At 34.2% G+C, this 25,591-nt stretch overlaps 4 protein-coding genes across 5 annotated transcripts; 3 read left to right on the top strand and 1 right to left on the bottom strand.

Moving 5' to 3' along the window:
- On the top strand, positions 1–25,591 carry LOC126706251 (basic form of pathogenesis-related protein 1-like). 2 transcript variants are annotated; one of them, XM_050405592.1, is made up of 2 exons: positions 1–580; positions 25,547–25,591. In XM_050405592.1, exon 1 carries the CDS (start codon positions 52–54, stop codon positions 532–534), a length of 483 nt encoding a protein of 160 aa, XP_050261549.1. In that variant the 5' UTR covers positions 1–51; the 3' UTR covers positions 535–580; positions 25,547–25,591. The 2 variants fall into 2 exon arrangements, with proteins under 2 accessions (XP_050261549.1, XP_050261548.1); XM_050405591.1 differs by lacking the exon at positions 25,547–25,591 and adding an exon at positions 3,478–3,522.
- On the top strand, positions 2,934–25,591 carry LOC126706253 (pathogenesis-related protein 1-like). Its single transcript, XM_050405594.1, has 2 exons — positions 2,934–3,477; positions 25,547–25,591. The coding sequence occupies exon 1, from the start codon at positions 2,948–2,950 to the stop codon at positions 3,428–3,430; it is 483 nt and encodes a 160-aa protein (XP_050261551.1). The 5' UTR covers positions 2,934–2,947; the 3' UTR covers positions 3,431–3,477; positions 25,547–25,591.
- LOC126704920 (uncharacterized) lies at positions 14,775–16,616 on the bottom strand. The gene is made up of 4 exons (XM_050403903.1): positions 16,293–16,616; positions 15,369–15,512; positions 15,153–15,296; positions 14,775–14,861 (listed from the first exon to the last, which is right to left on the bottom strand). The coding sequence occupies exons 1-4, from the start codon at positions 16,614–16,616 to the stop codon at positions 14,775–14,777; spliced, it is 699 nt and encodes a 232-aa protein (XP_050259860.1).
- LOC126706252 (basic form of pathogenesis-related protein 1-like) lies at positions 24,966–25,591 on the top strand. Its single transcript, XM_050405593.1, has one exon. It carries the CDS (start codon positions 25,018–25,020, stop codon positions 25,498–25,500), a length of 483 nt encoding a protein of 160 aa, XP_050261550.1. The 5' UTR covers positions 24,966–25,017; the 3' UTR covers positions 25,501–25,591.

The raw sequence follows: 25,591 nt of genomic DNA on the forward strand, positions 1-25,591 counted from the left end.
GCACATACCTTATTTCTCCACCAATCACTTAAGATTTTGCTTTGCACTAAAATGGGGTTGTGTAAGATTTCACTAGCTTTTGTTTTTCTCATGGGCTTAACCCTAGTCCATCTCACCCTTGCCCAAGACTCCAAAGAAGACTACCTTAATGCCCACAATGCAGCCCGTGCAGACGTGGGAGTTCCATCTCTGACTTGGGATGACACTGTAGCGGCATATGCACAGAACTATGCTAATCAGCGTATTGGAGATTGCAATCTTGTGCACTCCGGTGGAAAATATGGTGAAAATATTGCATGGGGCAGCGCTGACCTCTCAGGCACAGATGCGGTGAAGATGTGGGTCGACGAGAAAGCCAACTATGACTACAACTCTAACTCTTGTGTTGGTGGGGAGTGCCTGCACTATACTCAGGTGGTTTGGCGCAACTCGGTTCGTCTTGGATGTGCTAAAGTGAGGTGCAACAATGGTGGGACATTCATTGGTTGCAACTATGATCCTCCTGGCAACTATGTTGGCCAGAAACCTTACTAAGGGCTATATATGTTTAATAAAGCATCTCCATCTATGATTTAAAAAGGTTTAATGATAAATAAGGAATAAAAATTTTCGGTTCCACTCTTAATATTCCAGTTTATGCTCCACCATTTATACAATATATTGTGATATATTGATATGTCATTTTCTTTTCCCCTTTGTTAGGCAATTAATTATTTCTTTTTAAAAAATGGATTTATTTTTTGCTTTTTATTTTAGATATGACATACTGTAATTGGTGAAATAGAAATTAATTGAAGCTCTATGAATAAAACCAAATGTTTTTATTCATAAATAAACTAATTTAGGAGAGAAAGATTAAAATAAATTATATATAAAGGCATCCACCTTTCATTGGGTGGCAATTCATTTACATCTTTATGTGATTTTGAATGTACTTGCTTTCAACTTGAAGTGCTGTGGTTTATGGTTGTTTTTATAAGTTTTGGATTCCAAGCGCACCATTAAGTAGCTATGTAAAGGTGAATTGCTTCCATTTTATCTAGGACTTTTAAATCTCGTAATTTGATACTTGGAAATTAAGTTCTATTCTAGTAAATGAAATACAAGACACCTATTTTTTTATTAGACAATTATAATATGCTGTTAATTATGGAGTTTGAACCCTTTCTCACCTAGATCTCCAATTCACTTGTTTTCATGGTGGTGGATGAATGGAACCATCCGTAACATGACTTTTGCACTGGTGCTCGCAGCAAGGCAAACAAGTATATTGATTTTGACCACAATCTTTTAGATTTGGGGGAAAAAAAAAAAAAACATAGATATGATGGGACATTCATTGGTTGCAACTATGATCCTCCTGGCAACTATGTTGGCCAGAAACCTTACTAAGGGCTATATATGTTTAATAAAACATCTCCATCTATGATTTAAAAAGGTTTAATGATAAATAAGGAATAAAAATTTTCGGTTCCACTCTTAATATTCCAGTTTATGCCCCACCATTTATACCATATATTGTGATATACTGATATGTTCTTTTTTTCCCCTTACTGGTATTTATATAGTTCAAGATAGAAAAATAAAACAAATGATTATTATTACTAGATAAATTTAAAATTAAAAGCACTGGGATTGACCCAAATACAAAACGACAACGAAGATATCCCAAGTATTACTTTATTAGCATAAGAAGTTATTTATGGCTGCAATACTATTATGATTTTATTGGTGGAAGAGTCCAAGGTCTGCCTATGATGAAATTTCTCAAAACAAAAAATGCTCCAAGTTTGACAGGAACCACTAGAGAGGAGCATATATATATATATACCACCCACCAAATAATTTGTCCCGGTGGTCATGGTTAATTTACTGGAAATTGAATATTCCTTATTAATTTATAGCCTGCCTAACACAGTAATATATATTCCTTATTAATTTGTTTACAGCAGACTCGGCTCATTTTCTGCAACAAAATGCGCTGTTATTTTCTTGTAATTATTAGACAGATTTCCTAGGTAAGATTTTATGCAGGTCAAAAAGTATAACTAGCTATGAGGTAATAACCGGTAAATGCATTGATTTTGCTCCAATATATCACAAAACATATATATACTTTAACGCTCATTTTAAAAATCATATACCTTGACAAACATTAATCAATATCCTTTGGAGTTAGAGAGTTTTTTGTCGAAAGTTTTTTAGTTCAACTAGTTACATCTTTTGTTATATTTAATAGAAATATTTAAGACGGAAGTTCCCCTAATTCCAACTATCAACATATCAAAAAATAAAAAGTTGAGAGTTTTTTGGTAAATTTAGACTGTAAATAATTTTGTTTGTTGTTGGTCTTGAAAATGTAGCAAAAGTATTTTAAAAAAAATAATGGAAGTAATATATTAAATACATAATCAGTTGCCTTTTAAGAATAATATCTTATGATTTTACGTGATGCTATGTTATTTCAATTTGAAAATTAAAATGTTTGCTACCACCATTTGTTTCTAGTCTCTAGAGAACCGGGCAGCCCAAAGTATATTTTTGTTTATAGTCAAAGTCAAGAGTCAAGACTGAAAATCGAATGGAATATCATTATCTACATAGAAATCATTATGCTTTCGTTCTTCTTCTCCAAAAAAAAATAATAATAATAATAATAAATAAATAAATAAATAATGTTTTCTTCAAATGAAATATTTTAACTGAAAGTAATTTGGATAACAGACGAATTATAGTTATTCCGTCATTAGCAAATACTATTCAAGGGTTGTTTTGGTCCTTCTAGTTCCCCTAACGTTTTACACATTGTGCTTTTGAACATTCAACCATTACTTCCAATGTTCATCACACCATTTTTCACACTACTTGTATCCCTAATTCCCTATATATACCTCATGCACATATCTTATTTCTCCACCAATCACTGAAGATTTTGCTTTGCACTAAAATGGGGTCGTGTAAGATCTCACTAGCTTTTGTTTTCCTCTTGAGCTTAACCATAGTCCATCTCTCCCATGCCCAAGACTCCAAAGAAGACTACCTTAATGCCCACAATGCAGCCCGTGCAGATGTGGGAGTTCCACCTTTGAATTGGGATGACACTGTAGCAGCATATGCACAAAACTATGCTAATCAACGTATTGGTGATTGCAATCTTGTGCACTCTGGTGGGCAATATGGTGAAAACATTGCATGGAGTAGCGGTGACCTCTCAGGCACAGATGCAGTGAAATTGTGGGTGAACGAGAAGACTAACTACGACTACAACTCTAACTCTTGTGTTGGTGGGGAGTGCCTGCACTATACTCAGGTGGTTTGGCGCAACTCAATTCGTCTAGGATGTGCTAAAGTGAGATGCAACAATGGAGGGACATTCATTGGTTGCAACTATGATCCTCCTGGCAACTACGTTGGCCAGAAACCTTACTAAGGGCTAAATATGTTTAATAAAGCATCTCTATCTATGATTTAAAAAAGGTTTAATGATAAATAAGGAATAAAAATTTTCAGTTCCACTCTTAATATTCCAGTTTATGCTCCACTACCACCGCACACTCTTGGTGTGATGGTCACTCCACAAGTATAAGTGCTTGTAGGGTGTGGGGGGAAAGGGCCGGGGTTCAAGTCTTCAAGAGCGAGTTTCACACACATATACACTTCGATTAGGTTAAAGTAGAATTCTATTTTGTATTAAAAAAAAATAAAAGTTTATGCTCCATTTATACCATATATTGTGATATACTGTTATGTCCTTTTTCTTTTTCTTCTTTTTTTTTTTTTTTTTTTTCCCCTTTGTTAGGTAATTAATTATTAAAAAAATGGAATTTTTTTCAAGATATAACATAGTGTAATTGGTGAAATATAAATTAATTGGAACTCTACAAATAAAACCAAATGTTTTTATTCATAAATAAACTATTTTAGGAGAAAAATATTTAAATAAATTATAAAGTCATCCATCTTTCACTGGGTGGCAATTCACTTACGTCTTTATGTGATTTTGAACGTACTCGCTTTTAACTTGAAGTTCTGTGGTTTATGGTTGTTCTTAAAAGTTGGATTCCAAGCGCACTATTAAGTACCTATGTAAAGCTGAACTGCTTCCATTTTATCTAGGACTTTTAAATCTCGTAATTTGATACTTGAAAAGTTCTCATCTAATAGATGAAATACAAGACGCCTATTTTTTTTAAAAGAAAGTTATAATATGTTACTAACCCTAGAGTTTGAACCCATTCCCACCTAAATCCCCAATTCACTTCTTGTTTTCATGGTGGTGGATGGATGGAACAATCCGTGACCATGCATTACTTTTGCACTGGTGCACGCAGCAAGGCAAACAAGTATATTGATTTTGACCAATTAGTTGATACTATCATGCACCCCTGAAGTGATCGGTAAATAGAAGCAAGTGATACGTTGTGTAATGTTGTGATAGCATGTGACTCGCATAGGTCACACTCGTGGTTACAGCAGAATAGAAAAATGGAATGATTTGAGAAACAAGAATAAGCTCTACGACTTGACTCCTTTTTGGTTGTCAATCCACTTCAAGAAATTAAGAAAGAAGAGAAGAGACTAGAACAACCAAAGTTTTCATAAATTTGTAGGAGAATTTTATAAAATCATGATGCTAGCAAAAGAAGGGAAAAAAGAAATGATTTTTTATACCTTGAAGATCTTAAAAATACAAAAAAGTGTCAACTAGTTGAGTTACAATATTTTTGGCATCATAGATGAAATCTTAACACAATACTAGCCTCATGTGAGGGATATTTTTTTTGGTTTTAGCTTCATAACAAAATGTCATAATATTTTCATAATACTCATAATAATTGTGGATCCGTGTATATTAATATTTATTTTATTTTGACTTATGATGCACCTCAACTATTGTAAAAATGTTGTGATGTTTTTGGTTATCCATTGAACAACTTATGTAATAAATGGGGAGAGCCCATTACCTATCTAATTTGGGCAGAAGAAAATAAGTACATTTGTATTGTGTCAACTTTACTAAGTCTACCGTTGTGATTAGAATCCCTTACATTTATAAAGAAATTTTATATTAAAAATTTTGAAATAATTATATAGTTCATATACATCACATAAATCACATCATCAATTACTTACAAAGATTTCATATCCTCATCAAAAAAAAAAAAAAAAAAAGAGATTTCGTATTATGCAATACTAATTTATATTAAATTAGGATCAAGTTATACGAAATAATCCTACGTATACAATTTATTTACATTTTTTTTTTTTTTTACAATTATTGAAGTGATCAATTATAAGTGGTGGAGAAAAAATAGTAGATTCACGCATGTTAGTGTTGTAAATTACTCACTTTTAACCACTTCAATAATTGTATCATAACATTATTTAGTTATATCTAGTATAATTTCAAGCAATATTATACTACCTATTAATTTTAAACAATTTTATTGAATTATTTAGAAATTATTTTATTAAATTACTATTTTTAAAATCCCACTATTTGAATACATCTTCTCTATGTTATTAATGTGCATGCCATAGTTTGTGCCAATCGAATATTATATATTATTTAATCCATAAACTCATATTTGATAAATTAAATACTTTTATTGATCTCGGATAATCTTAAAATTTTGCAAATATTAAAGGTAGAGGGAGAAAATGTAAATTAACGGTAAACTTATCAGAATTTGCATCAAAATAAATTTAAAAAAAAAAATTCCATAGACATTTGACAGTAGTGAAAAGAGATTCTAGAAAAGTAGTCAGCCGCTCCTTCTCTCAATCGATGGTTGATTCCACTGATCCCGTGCGTTCTCACTTCTCACATGTCACTCCTAGTCCTAACACAAGTTTCAACCAATAATGGTTAAATAGCTAGGTCGTTTGGACCACTCAAAGTCCAAGTATATTCAAACATAATATTGGGTCATTCATTCCTAATTTGATTGGTCTATCAAAAGAAATTTATACATCGGAAACCAAGCATGAAAAAGAGTCATGCTCCTAGGTTATTCCTCCCTAATCTGATTGGTATATTAAAAGAATTTTGTACTTCGAAATCAAGCATAGATAAGGTGCATCTTCTCTTCTTACTATCTGTTTCGAAATATCATAACTTTCTGAGAAAGAAAGAAAGGCTAACACGGTGCCTAAAGTCACGGTGATACATATCCGTGAAATGGTTGGGGTCCTCAATAAACATTATAACTTATCCAATCTTTCTTTCTTTTCTTTTCTTTTCTTTTTTTCTTTTAAATAAATAAATAAAGAGTATGAAAGCAAGGAGAATGCATTTATCTATTTACGTGACTACGTACTGTTAAAAAAATGAGCTTATTAGATTATTAGCTGAAATTGTTGACTTTTCTTTCTCCCTCAAGTTTCGATTTATGTCAAATACGCAAATTACTGAAACAAAGAAAAAATAAAGTTTAAGACGTGGCTTAGTAAAATGTTGTAGGAATTACAGGCGGTGATTGGGCTCAATTCAAATTCATGCACTTTGGATTGATGATTTTTTTTTTTTTTTTTAAATTTTAATTTTAATGTTTTTGAGAAGCAGATTGATGAAAAGAAAGTAACCTAACCAATGCAAAGAGATTCTCATGCAAGTCTAGAATGAATCTTCTTTTCAAAAAAAAAAAAAAAACCAAAAATGAATACAGGCTTCATCACCTCGGTATTGTCCTCAGATGGCCTCTTCCCAACAGTGGGTCTCCTTTGTCCCTCATTGGTACTTAGGTCGGGCTCTTACCGGGGAGGGGGCTTCTTGGTTTTTCTTCCTTAGGTCTTCGAGGTGGACTCAGATCTACACCCCCACAAAAATATTATGACATTTAGAATGTCCTTTTATGTTGTGAAAAATACATTGTACTAATGCAAGAGTATCTCCCCATACCATGGCTTTCTCACAGAAAAGTGAGGTCAACTCATCACGAGAGATGGTACGTAGACGAGGATGATTAGGATAGTTTGGATGAGCTACCCTAGGGACACGTAGTACCTCAAAAATGAGCTCCAAAGAATAGAGGTATCGATGACATATATGTTGGAGTAGAACTCCTGTATAAACATGCTGGGACACCTCTAGGGTTTCTCACAAAGAGATCCCCAACCCCGAGAGCTAAATGAACCGGGAAGAGGCATGTCTAGAAAATTAGACAAAAATGACCTGGCATTCCGAATGAATTGCCCAATCACAAAAGTTCTCAACAAAATCCTTTTAGGAGTTTGCATCATAAAACCGAACACTATTAGGAACTGAGGGAAGAGAAGAAGAAGTAGAGGAAGAACCACGAGGAGTGATTGGATTCTTGGGAGGGACTGACTTTTTGGGTGCCATAGTTAGGAAACTACAGGAGAAGAAAAAAGAAAAAAAGCAACACAACAGAGAAGATGCTCATGAAAGAAGGAAAGAAAGGTGCAATGCATGGAAATGTATGAGCATGTGATGAGCAAAAACAAATTGCATTATGGGCAAAAACCCAATCTAAACTATAGCACTCACATGATATAATTAGTCACACAAATCTAGAATGCATTAAACATTGTTATAATGATAGAGAATACATTGCATGATCATATGACAACAAAATCACAAAACCCAACCCAAAATTTTTAGCAAAAGCACAAAAACCTCAAAAATTTCCCAAAAACTTGAAAACCTAGGTCTAAATGCATGAAATGCATGAACTACGAAAAAATGAGAGGATTTAGAGCACATACCAAAGGATTGAACTTGAAATGGATCAAAATCTTGATGGGAAGAAGGATTTTAGTGAAGAGAAAAAGTTTGGATCAAGATAGAAGAGAGAAAGATCGAGATATTTGAGTGAAGAGCAAACCGAGTTGAACCTCGTGTAAATATAGAAACAGGCATCTCAATAGATTGATAAGGTATCAAGGAGGTGTTGAGAACAAAAGCTCGATAGATCAAGAGGTATCAAGGAGTATTAATGGCAAAACTATCTCAATAGATCGATGAGGTATCAAGCTTCTTCCAGACAAACAGAAACTTCAGAAAAAGGCTCGATGGATTGAGCTATCTATCGAGAGGTATCGAGAAAAGCCCAAAAATTCTCGATAGAAGAGGCTTGTATTGAGCTACTATCGCGCATCTATCAAGATGCTATTGAGCTTCTATCAAGCAACTAGAAGCAAGGGTTTTTAAGAAAGAAAAACAATATGAGATGAATGCAACCAAGATAGACACAAACCAAGCAAAAAGAAGCATGTTAAGCACTCAAACACATCAACAACTCTAGATGCAAGGCATTCCTAGGTAAAAAACACACACTAAATAAGTCTAACCAATTTTATTTTAAAAAATAAGTTAAGACAGTTTAGTAAGCTTATACTACCACATGTATTCTTTGTGATGGCCAAATTACATTGTACCTATACAATAGTATCAAAAGTGGTAAAGAGTATGCATGTTATGTGTGAAACTTTTGCAAGAAGAATAAGTGTCTCATTGGATGAAGAGTGTGATGATATAAGAGAATCAAATACATCCACACACAATCATAACTGTTTGATGGGGACCATCACCTTTGAGGTACATCATATAACTCCCACATCTCCTAGAAACACGCTTGCAACCATATATAAAACCATTTTGATTCTTTTTGCTTTTCATTTTCTTTGCATATTTTCCTTTTAAGCATAAAATGACATAACATGCATAAGTATATAAGAAGGAAAAGAATTACACAATTGTGTAAGCAAAACATCTTGTTTTTATTGTGCAAGTGCTACACCTTATGAATTGCACACAAATGTTTGATGATTGACGACTTTTAGTGGTGAAATGGTTATTTATGTCTTTCTCTTAGGATTTTTTAGTCCTTCCTATAAAAAAAGAGTGATAAAGATATGAATGATAAAAGATTAACGAAATCATACAAATCACATAAACAAACCACAAAGCTCACATTGCTTAGTTGTGCATAAAGATGTCATCTATAAAGAACCAAAATTGAAAAAGAAAAGTTGGTAGCTAGTTTCGAGGTTAGCTAGGCCTCCTAAGGATAGTGACAAAATAGAAGAGGAGAATGGGAACGCAGAAAGAAGTGTACTGACATAACTCCTTTTCTCCTATTCTGCACACATTGTGGTGTTACTCTTATACCCCTCAATTCTACCCTCTGTAACTATCTGCCACAGCTGTCACCAGCTGTTACTAACCAATCTAACTAACTCTATCTCCTATCAATGTAACCAACTACAACCGGATCCTATCACAGCAACTATTACACTTTGGCAGTCACTATTAGAATCACAAAGTAATTACAAAGAGTACATATACAATGACCCAATGAGCCAGTAAAATCTCTAACAATACTTTCCCCTTTAAAAGACCTTGCCCACAAGGTGAGGGAATCTCTGCTGCAGAATGTACAAGCTCTCCCAAGTGGCATCATCAGGACTTTCACCTTGCCATTGAACCAGAACTTGAGTGATAGTCCTATTTCAAAGTTGATGAGACCTTTCCTTGAGAACAACTACTGGTTTTGAAATGACATCCCCTTCCAAATCAGTAGGTGGTAAGGTTGGAATAGAGACCACATGCTGCCCAAGCTTAGCTTTCAGACAGGATATATGAAAAGTAGGATGTATCTTAGAATTTGGAAGCAAATCCAACCTATAAGACACCTCTCCAACCTTCTGCAAGATTTGAAATGGTCCATAGTACTTAGGAGATAATTTCTTCAATTGGTGGTGCTTAAGGGACTTCTATTTGTAGGCTTGAAGTCGTAGAAATACCAAATCTCCCACAGAGAAACTCCTCTCAGTCCTATGCTTGTCAGAATACAGCTTCATCCTTTCTTGTACTGCTACTAGGTTTTGCCTTAACAAAGAAGTCAGCTGTTGTTTGGACTTCAGATGAGCATCCACTCCTTCAACCTTTGTTGTCCCAGGAATGTAGTCCATCAACCTAGGAAGGGGTATCCATAAAATGCTTCAAATGGGGTTAGCTTGAGTGAGGTGTGAAAATTAGTGTTAAACCAGAATTCAGCAAGTGGCAACCACTCAACCTAAGTAGCTGGTTTGTCAGCTGCAAAAGCTCTCAAATAATGCTCAAGACTCTTGTTCATAACCTCTGTTTGGCCATTTGTTTGGGGGTGATAGGCTGAGGACATGGTTAATTGAATACCCTAAAGCTTCATTAGCTCTTGACAAAAATGAGAAGTAAAAATAGGATCCCTGTCACTCACAATTGAAGTAGGCATTCCATGTAACTTGAACACATTTTGCATATAAAGAGTTGCTACTTTAGAAGCAATGTATGGATGAGACAAGGCTACAAAATGAAAAAATTTTGTAAACTTGTCCACCATTATGATAACCACCTCTTTCATCTGAGATTTTGGAAGACCATCAACAAAATCCATGCTCACAGCCACCCAAGGTCTTTCTGGTATAGGCAGGGGTTGTAGCAGACCTGCTGGATTACAGGTTTCATGCTTGAGCCTTTGGCAGGTATCACACTCCTTAACATACTTCCTAACATCTGCCCCTAACCTAGGCCAATAAAAATCCCTCTAAACCCTATGCAATGTCTTAAGGAAACCAAAATGACCCCTCCATAGCCCATTATGCACCTGCTACAAAATGGTTGTCTTCAATGAATCACAAGTTCCCAAATACATTCTGCCTTTCTATAACAGCAACCCATTCTACATAGTGAAGCCCTTAGGACCTTCCTTCCCTGCTTGAAAAGCATATAAAATACTTACAATGGAATGATCAGTAGCATAGCTAGCCTTAAGTTGAGCCAACCAATTAGGGGTGGGAAAGGAAATCATGCACAAAACACCCTCTTGAGAAGAAATTCCACCGCCAGAAACCTGTCTTGACAAAGCATCAGCCACCACATTCCCCTTACCCCTCTTATATTCTACAATAAAAGCATATCCTAACAACTTGGTAGTCCAATTTGGTTGAGCTGGGGTACCAATTTTCTATTCTAAGATATACTTAAGGCTCTGCTGGTCTATCCTCACCAAAAAGGGTTTCCTAGCCAAATATGGCCTCTACTTATGCACAGCAATCACCAAGGCTTGTAGTTCCCTCTCATAAGTTGATAAGGCCAAACTCCTGCCCTTGAGAGCTTGGCTATGGAAAGCTATAGCTCTCCCTTCTTGCATCAATGCAGCACCTAACCCAACACTTGAGGCATCGCACTCCACCACAAACATCTTATCAAAATTCTGGAAGAGCTAAAATAGGTGGAGTGGACGTAGCAGATTTGAGATTTTGCAAAGCCAAATCAGCTTCCTCAGTCCAAGTAAAGGAATCCTTCCTTAGAAGAGCAGTCAATGGGGCTGCAATCTGCCTATATCCTCTTACAAATTTCCTATAATACCCTGTGACACCTAAGAAACCCCTCAAAGCCTTAACATCCTTTGGGGTAGGCCACTATTGCATTGCCATAGTTTTCTTAGGGTCTATTCTTACCCCTTCACCAAAAATCAAATGCCTCAAATACTCAACTTCACCACAAAGCAAAAACACACTTGGACTTCTTAGCAAATAATTGTTCCTTAGCTAACACCTCTAATACAACCCTAAGGTGAGAGACATGATCAACCAAGGATTTGCTATAAACCAAAATATCATCAAAAAATACTAGAACAAACTTTCTAAAAAAAGGCTTAAACACTTGATTCATTAGGGACTGAAATGTTGAAGGTGCATTAGTGAGGCCAAATGGCATGACCATAAATTCATAATGCCCCTCATGAGTCCTAAAAGCTGTTTTAGGAATGTCCTCCTCACTTATCCTAATTTGGTGATATCCAGACCTTAAGTCATGTTTAGAAAATATGCAAGCACCATTCAATTCATCAAGTAATTCATCAATAACAAGTATAGGGAATTTATCCTTGATAGTATTCAAGTTAAGTGCCCTATAATCAATGCACATACGCCAAGACCCATCTACCTTTCTTACCAACAAAACAAGGGAGGCAAATGGACTACAACTATTCCTTATAGATCCAACAGCCAATAATTCTTTAACTATCTTTTCTATTTCATTCTTTTGGTAAAAAGGGTACCTATATGGCCTTTGGTAGACTGGTTGAGCTCCTTCCTTATGAGTAATTTGATGTTCATGCCCCCTAAAAGGAGGTAGCCCTACTAGAGTGTCAAAAATCTAAGCAAACTCTTTAAGCAAATCTACCACTTCTGCAGGTAGAGCAGCCTGCTTCTTAGCTGAGGAAGGAGTTAAGATGTGAACCAAAAGGCCTTTTTTGATTGGAGTTTTAAAGAATTGATCCCAACCAAGGAGATGTGAACCAGATTGCTTCAATCCTTGCAGCATAACCTTGTGCCCCTTATGCCAAAACTTCGTAGTTAAGAACTGGAAATTCCATTGAATATCATCAAGTGTGTTAAGACACTGAGTTCCCAACACAACATCACACCCTCCAAGTGGCAGAACATGAAATGGAATAGAAAATTCCTCCCCTTGAATGCATATTGGTACTTGATCATAAAACCCTTGAGTCCTCACCACTGCACCATTAGCTACCTTAACTTCCAATGTTTGAGATTGGTCAACCAACAATTGCAAACTAGGAACCAATGCTGCATCAATAAAATTGTGGGTGCTACCCGTGTCCAACAAAACTACCAAATTGACTCCATTGATTTTACCCCTAATCCTTATAATACCAGGTGTGGGAGTACCAATTAGAGCATATAGAGTTATCTCAACCTTTTCAGAATTAGTACTAGTATTCTGCCCTTCATTGATTGGACTTCCAACTTCTTCCTCCAAATTAGTGATCTTAACCCCAGAATGTGAATCAGTCACCAATTCAATCCCCTCAAGAAGGAATATTTTGGCACTTTTGCACTTGTGACTAAGGCCCCATTTGTCATCACAGTTATAGCATAAACCCTTTTTCTTCCTCTCTTCCATTTGGGCAGGGAAAATTCTTTTAATTGGAATTATGGACTTAGCTTCTACAAAGGTATTGACTTTAGGAAGACCTAAGATAGATGGCTTACCTGTTTCTTGCTAAATCTTAGAACTCCTTCTGCAACTTATCAAGTATTCCTCTTGAATTTTAGCCAATCCAAAAGCTGCATTCAATGACTGTGGATTTAGCATCCTCACTGGCAGGCATATCTCATTTTTTAAGCCACTTAGGAAACAACTCATCTTATGCATTGAAGACGAGCCCTTGATTCTATTTGGCAAAGCCTCAAGATTTGCCTTGTAAACTGCTACTGTTGACGATTGCCTCAACTTAGTGAGGGCCTCCATAGGATCTTCATAGGGTGTTGATCCAAACCTAACATGTAAGGCCTGTACCATACCCTCCCAATTACAGAACACACCAGCCTCCTCTGCATCTTGAAACCAAACAAGAGCTTCTTGATCCATGTGAAATGAGGCCACCATAAGTTTCTCTGTAGCTGAAGTTTGGTAATACCCAAAATATTGGTTAGCCTTGTACACCCAGCTAGCAGGATCATCACCTGAAAAACATGGGAAATCAAGCTTGACAGGTTTGGCAAGGGACACTGTAGAAGAATTATGCATTGGAGATGAAGTTTCATGTGATCTGGTTTCATTAGGACCTAACTTTTGAAGAGTTTCCATAAGATGTTGATTCATCTCATTCATTGTTCTGGTATAGATCTCCTGAATCTTTTGGATTTCTTGAATGTTTTTGTTGTGATGGTTTGAAGTAACTCGAAGAGAGAAAATGGCTTCATTAGTGGCTACCATGGTAGCATTAGATCATGTCTTAGCCATCAGGTCACAGAACCTCTACTCTGATACCAATTGTAAAGAACCAAAATTGAAAAAGAAAAGTTGGTAGCTAGTTTCGAGGTTAGCTAGGCCTCCTAAGGATAGTGATAGAATAGAAGAGAAGAATGGGAACGCAAAAATAAGTGTACTGACATAACTCTTTTTCTCCTTTTCTGTACACATTGTGGTGTTATTCTTATACCCTTCAATTCTGCCCTCTGTAATTATCTGCCACAGCTGTCACTAGCTGTTACTAACCAACCTAACTAACTCTATCTCCTATCAATGTAACCAACTACAGTAGGATCCTATCACAGCAACTATTACACTTTGGCAGTCACTATTAGAGTCACAAAGTAATTACAAAGAGTACATATACAATGACCCAATGACCCAGTAAAATCTCTAACATCATCTAAGCTACAAGAGATACAAAGTTGAGAAACTTTGTTTCAAAGGCCATCCAAGGTACACAAGAACTAGTGTACACAAACACACATTGTTTTTGTATTTTTCAAAATTTTCCCTTTTTTTTATTGAAAGCAAAAAAAAAAAAAAAAAAAAAAAAAAAAAAAAAAAAAAAACCCACATGAACAAGCATATTAAAAAGAAAAACTAGAGATAGGAAGCAAATGGCAATGCATGAGAGAGGGAGAGAGAGATCATGCCAAGGAAATAACACCAATGTTTTGGTGTAAGAACTCAAAGGTTTTGTGAAGAGATCAGCCTTTTGATCATTAGTGTTGATAAACTCAAGAGTGAGAGTACCATTTTCAACTAACTCACGAATGAAGTGATGTTGGATCTCAATGTATTCAGTTCGAGAATATTGAATAGGATTTTTTGAGATATTAATGGCACTAGTATTGTCATAATATATAGTGAGATATTTTTGACAAATACCATAATCAAGAAGAAGTTTTTGTATCCAAAGAAGTTAAGTGCAGTAACTACCAACTGTAATGTATTCACCCTCAGTAGTGGAGAGGGATATGGATTTCTACTTCTTGCTCATCCAAGAAACAAGATTATTTCCCAAGTAAAAACACCCACCAGAAGTACTCTTACAATCATCAACATTACCAGCCTAATCAGCATCAGAGTACCTAACCAAAACATCATTAGTATCTTTATCGTACCAAGCACCATAGTTATTGTTAGATTTAACATATCTTATGATATGCTTGACAACAGTAACATGAGACTCTTTTGGGTTGGATTAATAACGACTACATACCCCTATATTATAGCTAATGTTAGGTCTATTAGTAGTAAGGTAAAGAAAACTACCTATCATGCTCCTATAGAGAGTAGGATCCACACTTTTCCCTAACAAGTTAATAGTGAGTTTAACATTTGGGCTCATGGGAGTTCTAACCGAGCAAGCAAACTCTAATCCAAATTTCTTTACAATATCATTAGCATATTTAGATTGAGATATGAAGATATCAGAATCATTTTGCCAAATTTGAAGGCCAAGAAAGTAATTCAGCTTTCCAATCATGCTCATCTCAAATTCGATCTGCATCATAATGGATAAGGAATGTGTTAGATTGTCTTTTGAAGATCCAAAGATGATGTCGTCAACATATACTTGAGCTATAACCAACTTTCCATCTACCTTCTTAATGAATAAGGTTCGATCTGCTTGTCCTTTTGAGAGTTCATTTGCCACCAAGTAGTCTGTGAGGTGATCATACCATGCCCTTGGTGCTTGCTTTAGGCCATACAATGCCCTCTTCAAGCAAAGAAAATGATTGGTGTAATGTGGATCAACAAATCCCTATGGTTGTGATACATAGACTTCCTCCTTGAGAAAACCATTTAGGAAAGTACTCTTGACATCCATGTGATACAATTTGAACTTTAGATGACAAGCTAGAGCAAGTAGTATTTGGATGGATTCAATACGAGCCACTAGTGTAAACATCTCTTCAAAATCAACCCCTTCAACTTGAGTGTATCCTTGAGCAACAAGTCTGGCTTTATTTGTGATGACATTTTCTTCCTCATTAGTCTTGTTACGAAAGACTCATTTTGTGCCATTGACGTTCACCCCTTCTGGTCTTAGAACAAGAGTCTAGACATCATTCCTTTGAAACTAATGGAGCTCATCATGCATAGCTTCGACCCAAATTTCATCTTGAAGTGCTTCCTCTACTTTTGTAGGTTCAACTTGAGACAAATTGCATGAATAAGACACAAAATTAGCCACATATTTATCAACTGTATGTTTTCTCAAGTATAGTTCATTCATATTTCCAACAATTGCTTCTTGAGAATGGTTCAATTTAACTCTAGACGAAGGTTCCCTTTCGATTTGACCAACTAGTGGAGGACGAGAGGTTGGTTCTTGAGTATTCTCAGCATGAATGCTATCAAATGATTGATCGGCATTTGGTGTAGGAGGGAGAAAAGGATCTTCTTCAACTTTGTCGCTTACAGGAGAAAATTGAATGGACTTTGGTAGTTGATTGACCTCCTTTTATGTAGGGATAATTGAGGTTTCATCCATTACCACATTCACAATCTCCATGACTTTACCTATCCTTTTGTTTAATACCCTATAGGCCTTGCTAGAGGATGAGTAACCAAGAAAGACACCCTCATCACTTTGAGTGTCAAACTTTCCCTCATTTTCCCTATCTTTCAAGATGAAGAAAATGCTACCAAATTTTCTGAAATATTTTACATTTGGCTTTTTCCCTTTCCACAGTTCATAGGGAGTTTTCTTTGTTCCTAGTCTGAAGTAGACCCTTTTTACAGTGTGATAGGCAATGGTCATAGCTTTATCCCACAAATTTTTTGCAACATCCTTGTTGTGCATTATAGCTCTAGCCATTTCTTGGATGACTTGATTCTTCCATTCTACTACTCCATTTTGTTGAGGAGTAATTGGAGCTATGAATTCTTAAGCTATCCTAACTTTGATGCAAAATTGTTCCAACAGAGAGTTCTCAAACTCTTTTCTGTGATCACTTTGAAGACGATTTATGCGTATTCCCTTTTCATTCTGCAATCTTTTGCACAAGATTTCTATTTGTTGAGGTGCTTTAGACTTGGATTTCAATAAAATTGCCCATGTAAATCTAGTAAAGTCATCTACCACAACCATGATATATCTCTTGCCTTCTAGAGATTCTATTCTAGTAGGACCTATGAGGTCAACATGAAGGAGCTCAAGTGGTCTTGATGTGGTAGTGGTTAATGTTGCCTGATGATAAGTTCTTGTCTGTTTTCTGAGTTGACATGGTCCACACATGATACTAGACATCTTTCTTTGGAAAACAACACAATAAAGTCTTGATCACAAATTTGACTTATGCTCAATAGATTTACTCAAAATCCTTCAACATATAGCACATTTTCAATGTTAGGTAGTCTAGGTAAGGAAATGATTATTTTCCCCTTTATTTGGGATTTGCTTCCATCCCCAAATGTAACATTGCCACCTCTTTTTGGCTTAAATGTTTTGAAGTGAGAACGGTCACTAGTCATGTCTTGAACATCCACTGTCTAGATACCACAAACATGTATTCATCACTTTAAGAACAGTATGCATCATAAAGCACACTTCATGCTTATCAGTCAAGTCATATGGCAGAGTTCTTTTTTTGTGACCTTTGCTGGACAACCTTAATCGTGCCTTCATCTTTCTTTTGCCTACAACCCAATGTATGCACTATTTAAGTCAATCTAGTCTTCTTTTGCATTTCTCAAGAATCAATAGTTCTTTCACCTGAGATGAATTCATCAACATATCCATATGCAAGCCTTTTTCAATTAACACAAATATCAGTCTCATATAAATTTCAAACTTACATCTCTTGAGAGAATGAAACACATCATTGTTAGAAACACAATAGGTATTATAAAAAGACTTATTCATGTAATTTGTATCCATGACAATGGGGGTCAATGGATGACACAGCAAAGATTAAAACCTAATTAGAGTATGCTTGCTCTGATGCCACTTGTTGGGTTAAGATAGCTTGACCTTGGTTAATTAACTCAATTACCTAAGTTGATTAATTAAGTCAAATTACATGCAAATCGTGGAGGCACAAACAAATCACCAGATAAACTAATATACAGTTGAAAATAAATTAACACGGTGATTTGTTGATAAATGGGAAAAACCTTTCACAAAGCAAAAACCCCATTGGGTGAATTTAAGGTCACCACTCCCAAGAATCCAGTAATCAATAATCAAGCGGTTACAAGTATGAGGAATCTTACCACTACCCTAGCATATCCCAAAATACCAACCTACAGTTGAACCTTTGCCCCAATATCCAATTGGACTTGATCTTGTAGTAGGCTTCTTTCCTTTGTTGCACAAATCTCCAATTTGTGACTAACTCCTTTGCATGGATCCCAGTACGTGACTAACTCCAGCAACTTGAATGATTGTTGTTGGCTGCAAAATTCTTCACTTCATCAATAATGAAGACCAGGAAGCACTTGGTTACAAAACCCTAAGGTATACAAATGCAATAGCTTCTCATAGAGAAAATTAAACTTTTGGTCTCTGTATCCGTGCGTGACGACTCTCAAAATAAGCTTTATATATGTCTAGAGTTATGAGAAAAGAAATCCTAAACAAATACTTCAACATGGGCCAAAATTTAAATCTAGAAAATTTGAATTCGTAAAGCTCGATAGATGAAGCTTGTGTTGATCTTCCTGGTAAATCTCAATAGCAGCAATTTGTCGAGCTATCTGTTGTGTTTTAGTAAAACAATTTTTCTTCACTTATTTCTTAGATCAATCTTCATACCTTTACTACAACCACTTGATATGTATCAAACCAAACTTAGATCTACCCAATTTACAAGTAAAGTGTGTTTTATTAAAGGATTAGCCAATTATATAGAAAATATGACTCTAACACTTTTTATAGAAAATTCTAAATATAACTTGATATTTTTATCTTTGTTGTGTTTGCTATAGTGTTAATTCCTCATTACACACACACACACACACACACAAAAGGAAAAAAAAGGAAGCTTGATGATGCATGAAAAATCAGTGAGTCACTTGAACATTTGGAGAAGCTAGAGGACCTGCAAAAAGGAACAATGCTATAGTAGGGCATCGATGAAGTGTCAGCCTAAGCTTCTCTGATGCTTCAGTTGAAACCACACAAAAGATTTCCAAAAACTCAAAATGTATTAAGAGTCGGGATTTTTCTCGCATACCTTCATTTGGGTGAGGTTTGGCCTTTCTAAAGGGGACCTTGAGTGGACGGCAAGGAATGCCCCTAATGGGACAAGGTAGTTCTATCCCTCTCCCTGAACAAGATCACATAAACTGTTGCTAAAGATTGATTAACATATATGAATGACCTCGGCATTAGAGACTAGGAAGGGCGTAGTAAATGACAAACCATTTTGGAAGTTGAAAATAAGCGTAAATCTGATGATTCTCGATTATGTGAACCCTTTGAACTATGGGCTTATGGGCTTACTAGTCTTGATCGGTGTCCTCAAGATATATCTACTGCTATACAATTACAACCCGTCTTTGCTCAATGGATACAAAACACCTATGCTTTAGTACATTGGCACAACGACTTACAAGCACCAGTTAGAAGTATTTAACATTTCCTAACCAGATTGATGTTTTAATTAAAATCTTTGGTAGTTGAAACACATGCATCTTGACGCAATAGCAAGTTACTATTGATATGACACCGAGACAAAGCATAAAAATCCTATTATCTTGAAGGAAAAAAATCCATCACTAATTTCGTGGTGTATCTTTGTTACGTGTGAGAGTCAGAAAAAGACTAGTTTTTTAAAGTGAGAAAGTTTGTTAGTGAGAATACCTTTAAGCTTATTCGGAGTTAGACTTCTTTTACGACATGGCACTTGTGAAATGTCCCTAGGCATGGATTGTAAAAGAGGTGGCAGGTTAAATTCTATTTTTGGCTTAGAAAAGTCCGAATGGTGGATTAAGGGTGACACACAGAAAAGGGCAATGTAGAAACAACGAGTATGAATCAAGCGAGAGATCATGGAGGAAAACAAAGCATTTTGGCTAGTTTTCAAATTTTAAAGAAAGTATTTCATTCTATGGCTAGGCTTTTTTAAGGCCTTCCATTCTTAGCATTGCTAATAGGGGTTCAAGTAGATAGTCTTTCCCATTTTAATTAATTACACGGAGTCTTTTAATAAGGAAAAATGCTATATACACAGCATTTTCACAATACTTTTGCAACAAAAAATAGATGGTATATTATTATTAGTTATAATTTAAATTCATAATTTAAATTACTTTTTTGTTCACTTGTATAACTACTTGCTACTTAAGATTTGTTGCGAATATATTATAAAAATGTTGTGGGCATAACATTTCTTTTTAATAAACCAATTTGGGATTGAAAGGTTATTTAGCTCAAATATTATATCTAAAAAAAAAAAAATCTATCTATAATCAACTAAATAGTATCTGACTAAACTAGTGCAAGAATGTTTTTTATTCAAGAATGATGCCTTCTGTGTTTTTATTGATATTTAAAATAAAATTTTCCAAATTCATCGTGATATGACTTAAAATCTGCCTAAGGCTACTGTGTAATGTGTATATGAGAATTTTCTATTCATTTCCCTTTTAACAAAAATTGAAAAACTCCAAAATAGAGAGAGAGGGAAAAAAAAAAAAAAAAAAAAAAAAAAACTATCAAAATCCCTCTCTTTCTAGAGGATTCATAGCATGTCAAGCCATGGTAAGGTTATTCGCTTTGCATCAAATTAAACATCATGCTCCGCTTTCCTCTGAAAGCTCCAAAATGGAAAAAATACTATGAAAATCTACAAAATGATAGAATACTAGTAAAATCTTGAAAATTACCAAAATATCCTTACAAAATTGAAAATGAGCAAAATGTCCCCCCTAAACCATTTGAAATGACTAAAATGCCCCCTAATGATTTATTAAAAGACATAAATACCTTTAAAATATTCCGGATAAGCAAATTACCCTTAAACCTCATATATAACCCTTGGAACCATTAAAATTACCAAAGTACCCTTTAAATTCTAAAATGACAAAAACCCTCCTCCCAATCCCTAAAATGACAAAAATATCTTGGGAACTTATAAAATGGGAAAAAAAAATAATAATCCTAAAATAACCAAAATACTATGTACACCTCTAATATGACCAAAATATCCCCAAACCTATTAAATATACAAAATATCCTTCAAACCTCCAAAATAATCAAAATCTCTTTAAAATATCCAATATTCCAATATGTTTGAAATAACCCTAAACTACAAAAATGACAAAATTATTCCATCAAAAATACTTAAATGACTGAAGTAGCTTCGAAAATAGCTAAATACACCTCAAGATTTCAAAATTTGCTCCCAAAATTTAAAAATTGCACAAAAATCTTTTAAGTGTGTATATATATATATATATATATACATATTTCCTTCTATGAGCTGATGAGTATTTTCTTCAAAATTTGTTTTAAGTTTAGTTGATAGTTTATACTAATTGTTTTAATATTTTTCATTATGTTACACTCTTATTTTGGTTTTGCTTATTTGTGTAACTTTCATTGATTTTATTGGAATTTTGCTTATTTCTCAACTTGAGTAGAGTTATTCCATAATAATTTTTAAAGCAAAGAATTAAAGTTAATGTTTAGTATCTATATAAAAACATATATAAGAAATTTTTAAATTTTTTGTAATTGGAAAATTAATGCCTAAAAATGTTTTCAGGAATATATCTGAGTACACAAAAATAAAAGACTTGACGCCAAAACAATTGGAGCATAGAAGTTATTATAATATCACAAATTTTATAGGTTTCACGTAAGTTAATTGGCGAAATTGTTAACTTAAACCTGGAACAAATGTGAATGATATGAATGAATTCTATTATATCTATAAAATAAATAAAAAATCACAAACTTTACATGTGGCTATGATTTGATACCATAACTTGTAGTGATAGTTTAATGAAAAATTAGTAAACTTTTTCAACTGTAATTCTGTATATAAGGAATGTATATAAATATATATATATATATATATATTTATATATATAAAAGGTTTGCTATCAATCATGTATTACCTACGATGCAATTTTTTTTAAATTACGTGGCATGTATCATAAGGCTCTTAGAAAGTGATATTTGTTGTTTCCTGCTGAAAAGAAGAAAAAAAAAAGTGATATTTTTTTCGCAAGCAGTGGGTTTTTTTTTTTTTTTTTTTTTTTTGAGAGAGTTTCAACCTATGACGTTTGCTTCTGATGATAACTCTTAATCATCAAACCAAGACACTAATCAGTTTTTGGTGTAGGCGGGGATTGAACCCCAGATCTCTTATTCACCCATCAGAGACTTTATCAGTTGAGCTAACTGGAACCCACCACAAGCAGTGAGTTTACTTTAACTTTTGTGGGATATAATCATTCTCACACTTAATTTGATGATTTATATATTGATTTGTGCAATTATGAGAAGTCAATTAAAAGTGGTACAAGTTAACAAATTATGAAATTGAATGTCGAGGAAAATAAAATCTATTTTTAATTGTTTGATGTCACCACATCCACATGGCTGGGTCCTAAAATCATGGTCATTGTGTTTCCCGTGATTGGTGGTTAGCTTGGATAACTGCCTAACGGAAAAGCATGTGCTTTTCTAGATGAACCTTATATAGTCAAAATAGAAAAGTAAAACAAATGATTATTATTGGTAGATAAATTTAAAATTAAAAGCACTGGGATTGCCCCAAATAACTTTATTAGCATAAGAAGTTATTTATGGCTGCATAACCATTATGATTTTATTGGTGGAGGAGTCCAAGGTTACTGCCTATGATGAAGTTTCTCAAACAAATTTGTCCCGGTGGTCATGATTAATTTACTGGAAATTGAATATTCATTATTAATTTATTATAACCTGCCTAACACAGTAATATATACATACACACCCACATATATATATATATATATATAATTTATTTTTCGTTTAAACCCCTCTAAACTACAAATTTGAATATCTAATTACAATTTTTTTAAGCCCAACTTATATAAGCGTGAATATGACGTTCTTAATAACCTGTTATTACAAATAAAGTTATAAGTAATTTGAAAAATGTTATGCACACAATATTTTTATAATATTTTCATAACAAATCTTAATTAGCAAGTTGTTATTGGCTAATTGTATTAGGAAAATTTCAGCGGTGGTTTCAAATTAGAATCAATAACAACTTACCATCTAAGATTTGTTGTGAAAGTAATTTGAAAATCTTGTAGACATGACACTTGTGAAAATGTTGGGACATAACACTTCTCAATTAATTTATACTTTTGAATGAATATATAAGTGGAGTGGCTGAATTTTAATGTGCTTTTAAGTTGTTATTTGTTAAGTGGGGACTGGGGGGCACGTGCCATTCAATCTGTGGGTAGCAAATATTAACATTAAAAGACAATTAAACAATTAGATAGAGGGCAATTCTAAAATAATAAAAAAAAATTAAAAAACAAAAAAATAGACAAGGGGCATGGGACAGGAGAGTGACTAAGTGAAGAAAAAAGCAAATGTTAACATATATAACAAAAATTTTCCTAATACAATTACAAAGACTAATAGTTATCATTTTTTATTTTATTTTTATGATAATCTTATCAAAGTTGTGTTAAATTGTTAAATAAAATAATTGTAAAAGAGTGTAGAAACTGATAAATAAAAGTATTATAAACAGTAATAATTAAAATTCACTTAACACAATAATTAATATGTTTATTGAATTTAGAAACAATAGATGATTTTCAAAATTTATTCTCAGCAACAATAATTAATATGTTCATTGAATTAATAAACAATATGGCAACCAAATTTATAGTTTATCTATTATTCTTTTGTTAGTATTATAGACAAATTTGTAATATGAAAATCATGTAGACTGTAAGATTTATCTTCTATTCAAAATATACTTTTTTACTGATCCCCTAGAAAAAATTCCTAGAGCCATGGTTGTTTATGACCAATACACTAATTATTTTTTGTGTAGGCGAATATTAAACTTTGAATCTCTTATTCAATGACAAATGACTTTACCGATTAAATTAATTGAAATCCACTCCTAATCATGGGAGGGTATCTTTGAAGCTTTGTCAAAATCCCTAATCATGGGAGGGTATCTTTTCCCTATCTAGTAGACTAGTACCAAGCAATGTTATAAAACCTGAACCATGCACTGAGAATTTGTTTACAGCAGACTCGGCTCATTTTCTGCAACAAAATGCGCTGTTATTTCCTTGTAATTATTAGACAGACTTCCTAGGTAAGATTTTATGCAGGTCAAAAAGTATGACAAGTTATGACTCTATGAGGTAATAACCAGTAAATGTATTGATTTTGCTCCAATATATCACAAAACATATATTTTAACGCTCATTTTAAAAATCATATACCTTGACAAACATTAATCAATATCCTTTGGAGTTGAGAGTTTTTTGGCAAAAGTTTTTTAGTTCGACTAGTTACATCTTTTGTTATATTCAATAGAAATATTTAAGATTGAAATTCCCCTAATTCCAATCATCAAGGTATCAAAAAAGAAAAAGAAAAAAAAGAGAGAGTAATATATTAAAAAAGAAACGAGTAAGTTTTTTGGTAAACTTAGACTGTAAATAATTTTGTTTGTTGATGGTCTTGAAAATGTAGCAAAAGTATTTAAAAAAATAATGGAAGTAATATATTAAATACATAATCAGTTGCCTTTTAAGAATAATATCTTATGACTTTACGTGATGCTATGTTATTTCAATTTGAAAATTAAAATGTTTGCTACCACCATATGTTTCTTAGTCTCTAGAGAGTTGGGCAGCCCAAAGTATACTCTTGTTTATAGTCAAGGTCAAGAATCAAGACTAAAATTCGAATGGTATTATCTGCGTAGAAGTCATTATGCTTTCGTTCTTCTTCTCAAAAAAAAAAAAAAAAAATACTTTCTTTAAATGAAATATTTTAACTGAAAGTAATTTCGATAACAAACGAATTATAGTTATTCCGTCATTAGCAAATACTATTCTAGACTTCTAGTTCCTCTTAATGTTTTCCACATTGTGCTTTTGAACATTCAACCATTATTACTTCCAATGTTCATTACACCATTTTTCACGCTACGTATATCCCTAATTCCCTATATATACCTCATGCACATACCTTATTTCTCCACCAATCACTTAAGATTTTGCTTTGCACTAAAATGGGGTTGTGTAAGATTTCACTAGCTTTTGTTTTTCTCATGGGCTTAACCCTAGTCCATCTCACCCTTGCCCAAGACTCCAAAGAAGACTACCTTAATGCCCACAATGCAGCCCGTGCAGACGTGGGAGTTCCATCTCTGACTTGGGATGACACTGTAGCGGCATATGCACAGAACTATGCTAATCAGCGTATTGGAGATTGCAATCTTGTGCACTCCGGTGGAAAATATGGTGAAAATATTGCATGGGGCAGCGCTGACCTCTCAGGCACAGATGCGGTGAAGATGTGGGTCGACGAGAAAGCCAACTATGACTACAACTCTAACTCTTGTGTTGGTGGGGAGTGCCTGCACTATACTCAGGTGGTTTGGCGCAACTCGGTTCGTCTTGGATGTGCTAAAGTGAGGTGCAACAATGGTGGGACATTCATTGGTTGCAACTATGATCCTCCTGGCAACTATGTTGGCCAGAAACCGTACTAAGGGCTATATATGTTTAATAAAGCATCTCCATCTATGATTTAAAAAGGTTTAATGATAAATAAGGAATAAAAATTTTCGGTTCCACTCTTAA

The sequence above is a fragment of the Quercus robur genome, chromosome 11, assembly GCF_932294415.1.
Source record: "Quercus robur chromosome 11, dhQueRobu3.1, whole genome shotgun sequence".
Classification (NCBI taxonomy): Eukaryota; Viridiplantae; Streptophyta; class Magnoliopsida; order Fagales; family Fagaceae; genus Quercus; species Quercus robur.

Excerpts from the sequence above, each read along its gene's own strand:
- LOC126706251 (XM_050405592.1), top strand. The coding sequence starts at position 52 with ATGGGGTTGTGTAAGATTTCACTAGCTTTTGTTTTTCTCATGGGCTTA.
- LOC126706253 (XM_050405594.1), top strand. The coding sequence starts at position 2,948 with ATGGGGTCGTGTAAGATCTCACTAGCTTTTGTTTTCCTCTTGAGCTTA.
- LOC126704920 (XM_050403903.1), bottom strand. The coding sequence starts at position 16,616 with ATGGCTAGAGCTATAATGCACAACAAGGATGTTGCAAAAAATTTGTGG. Across the intron at positions 15,513-16,292 it reads TCATGGAGATTGTGAATGTG|AGGGCATTGTATGGCCTAAA; the intron begins GTAATGGATGAA and ends CTTTGCTTGAAG. Across the intron at positions 15,297-15,368 it reads GAAAGTTGGTTATAGCTCAA|ATCGAATTTGAGATGAGCAT; the intron begins GTATATGTTGAC and ends ATTATGATGCAG.
- LOC126706252 (XM_050405593.1), top strand. The coding sequence starts at position 25,018 with ATGGGGTTGTGTAAGATTTCACTAGCTTTTGTTTTTCTCATGGGCTTA.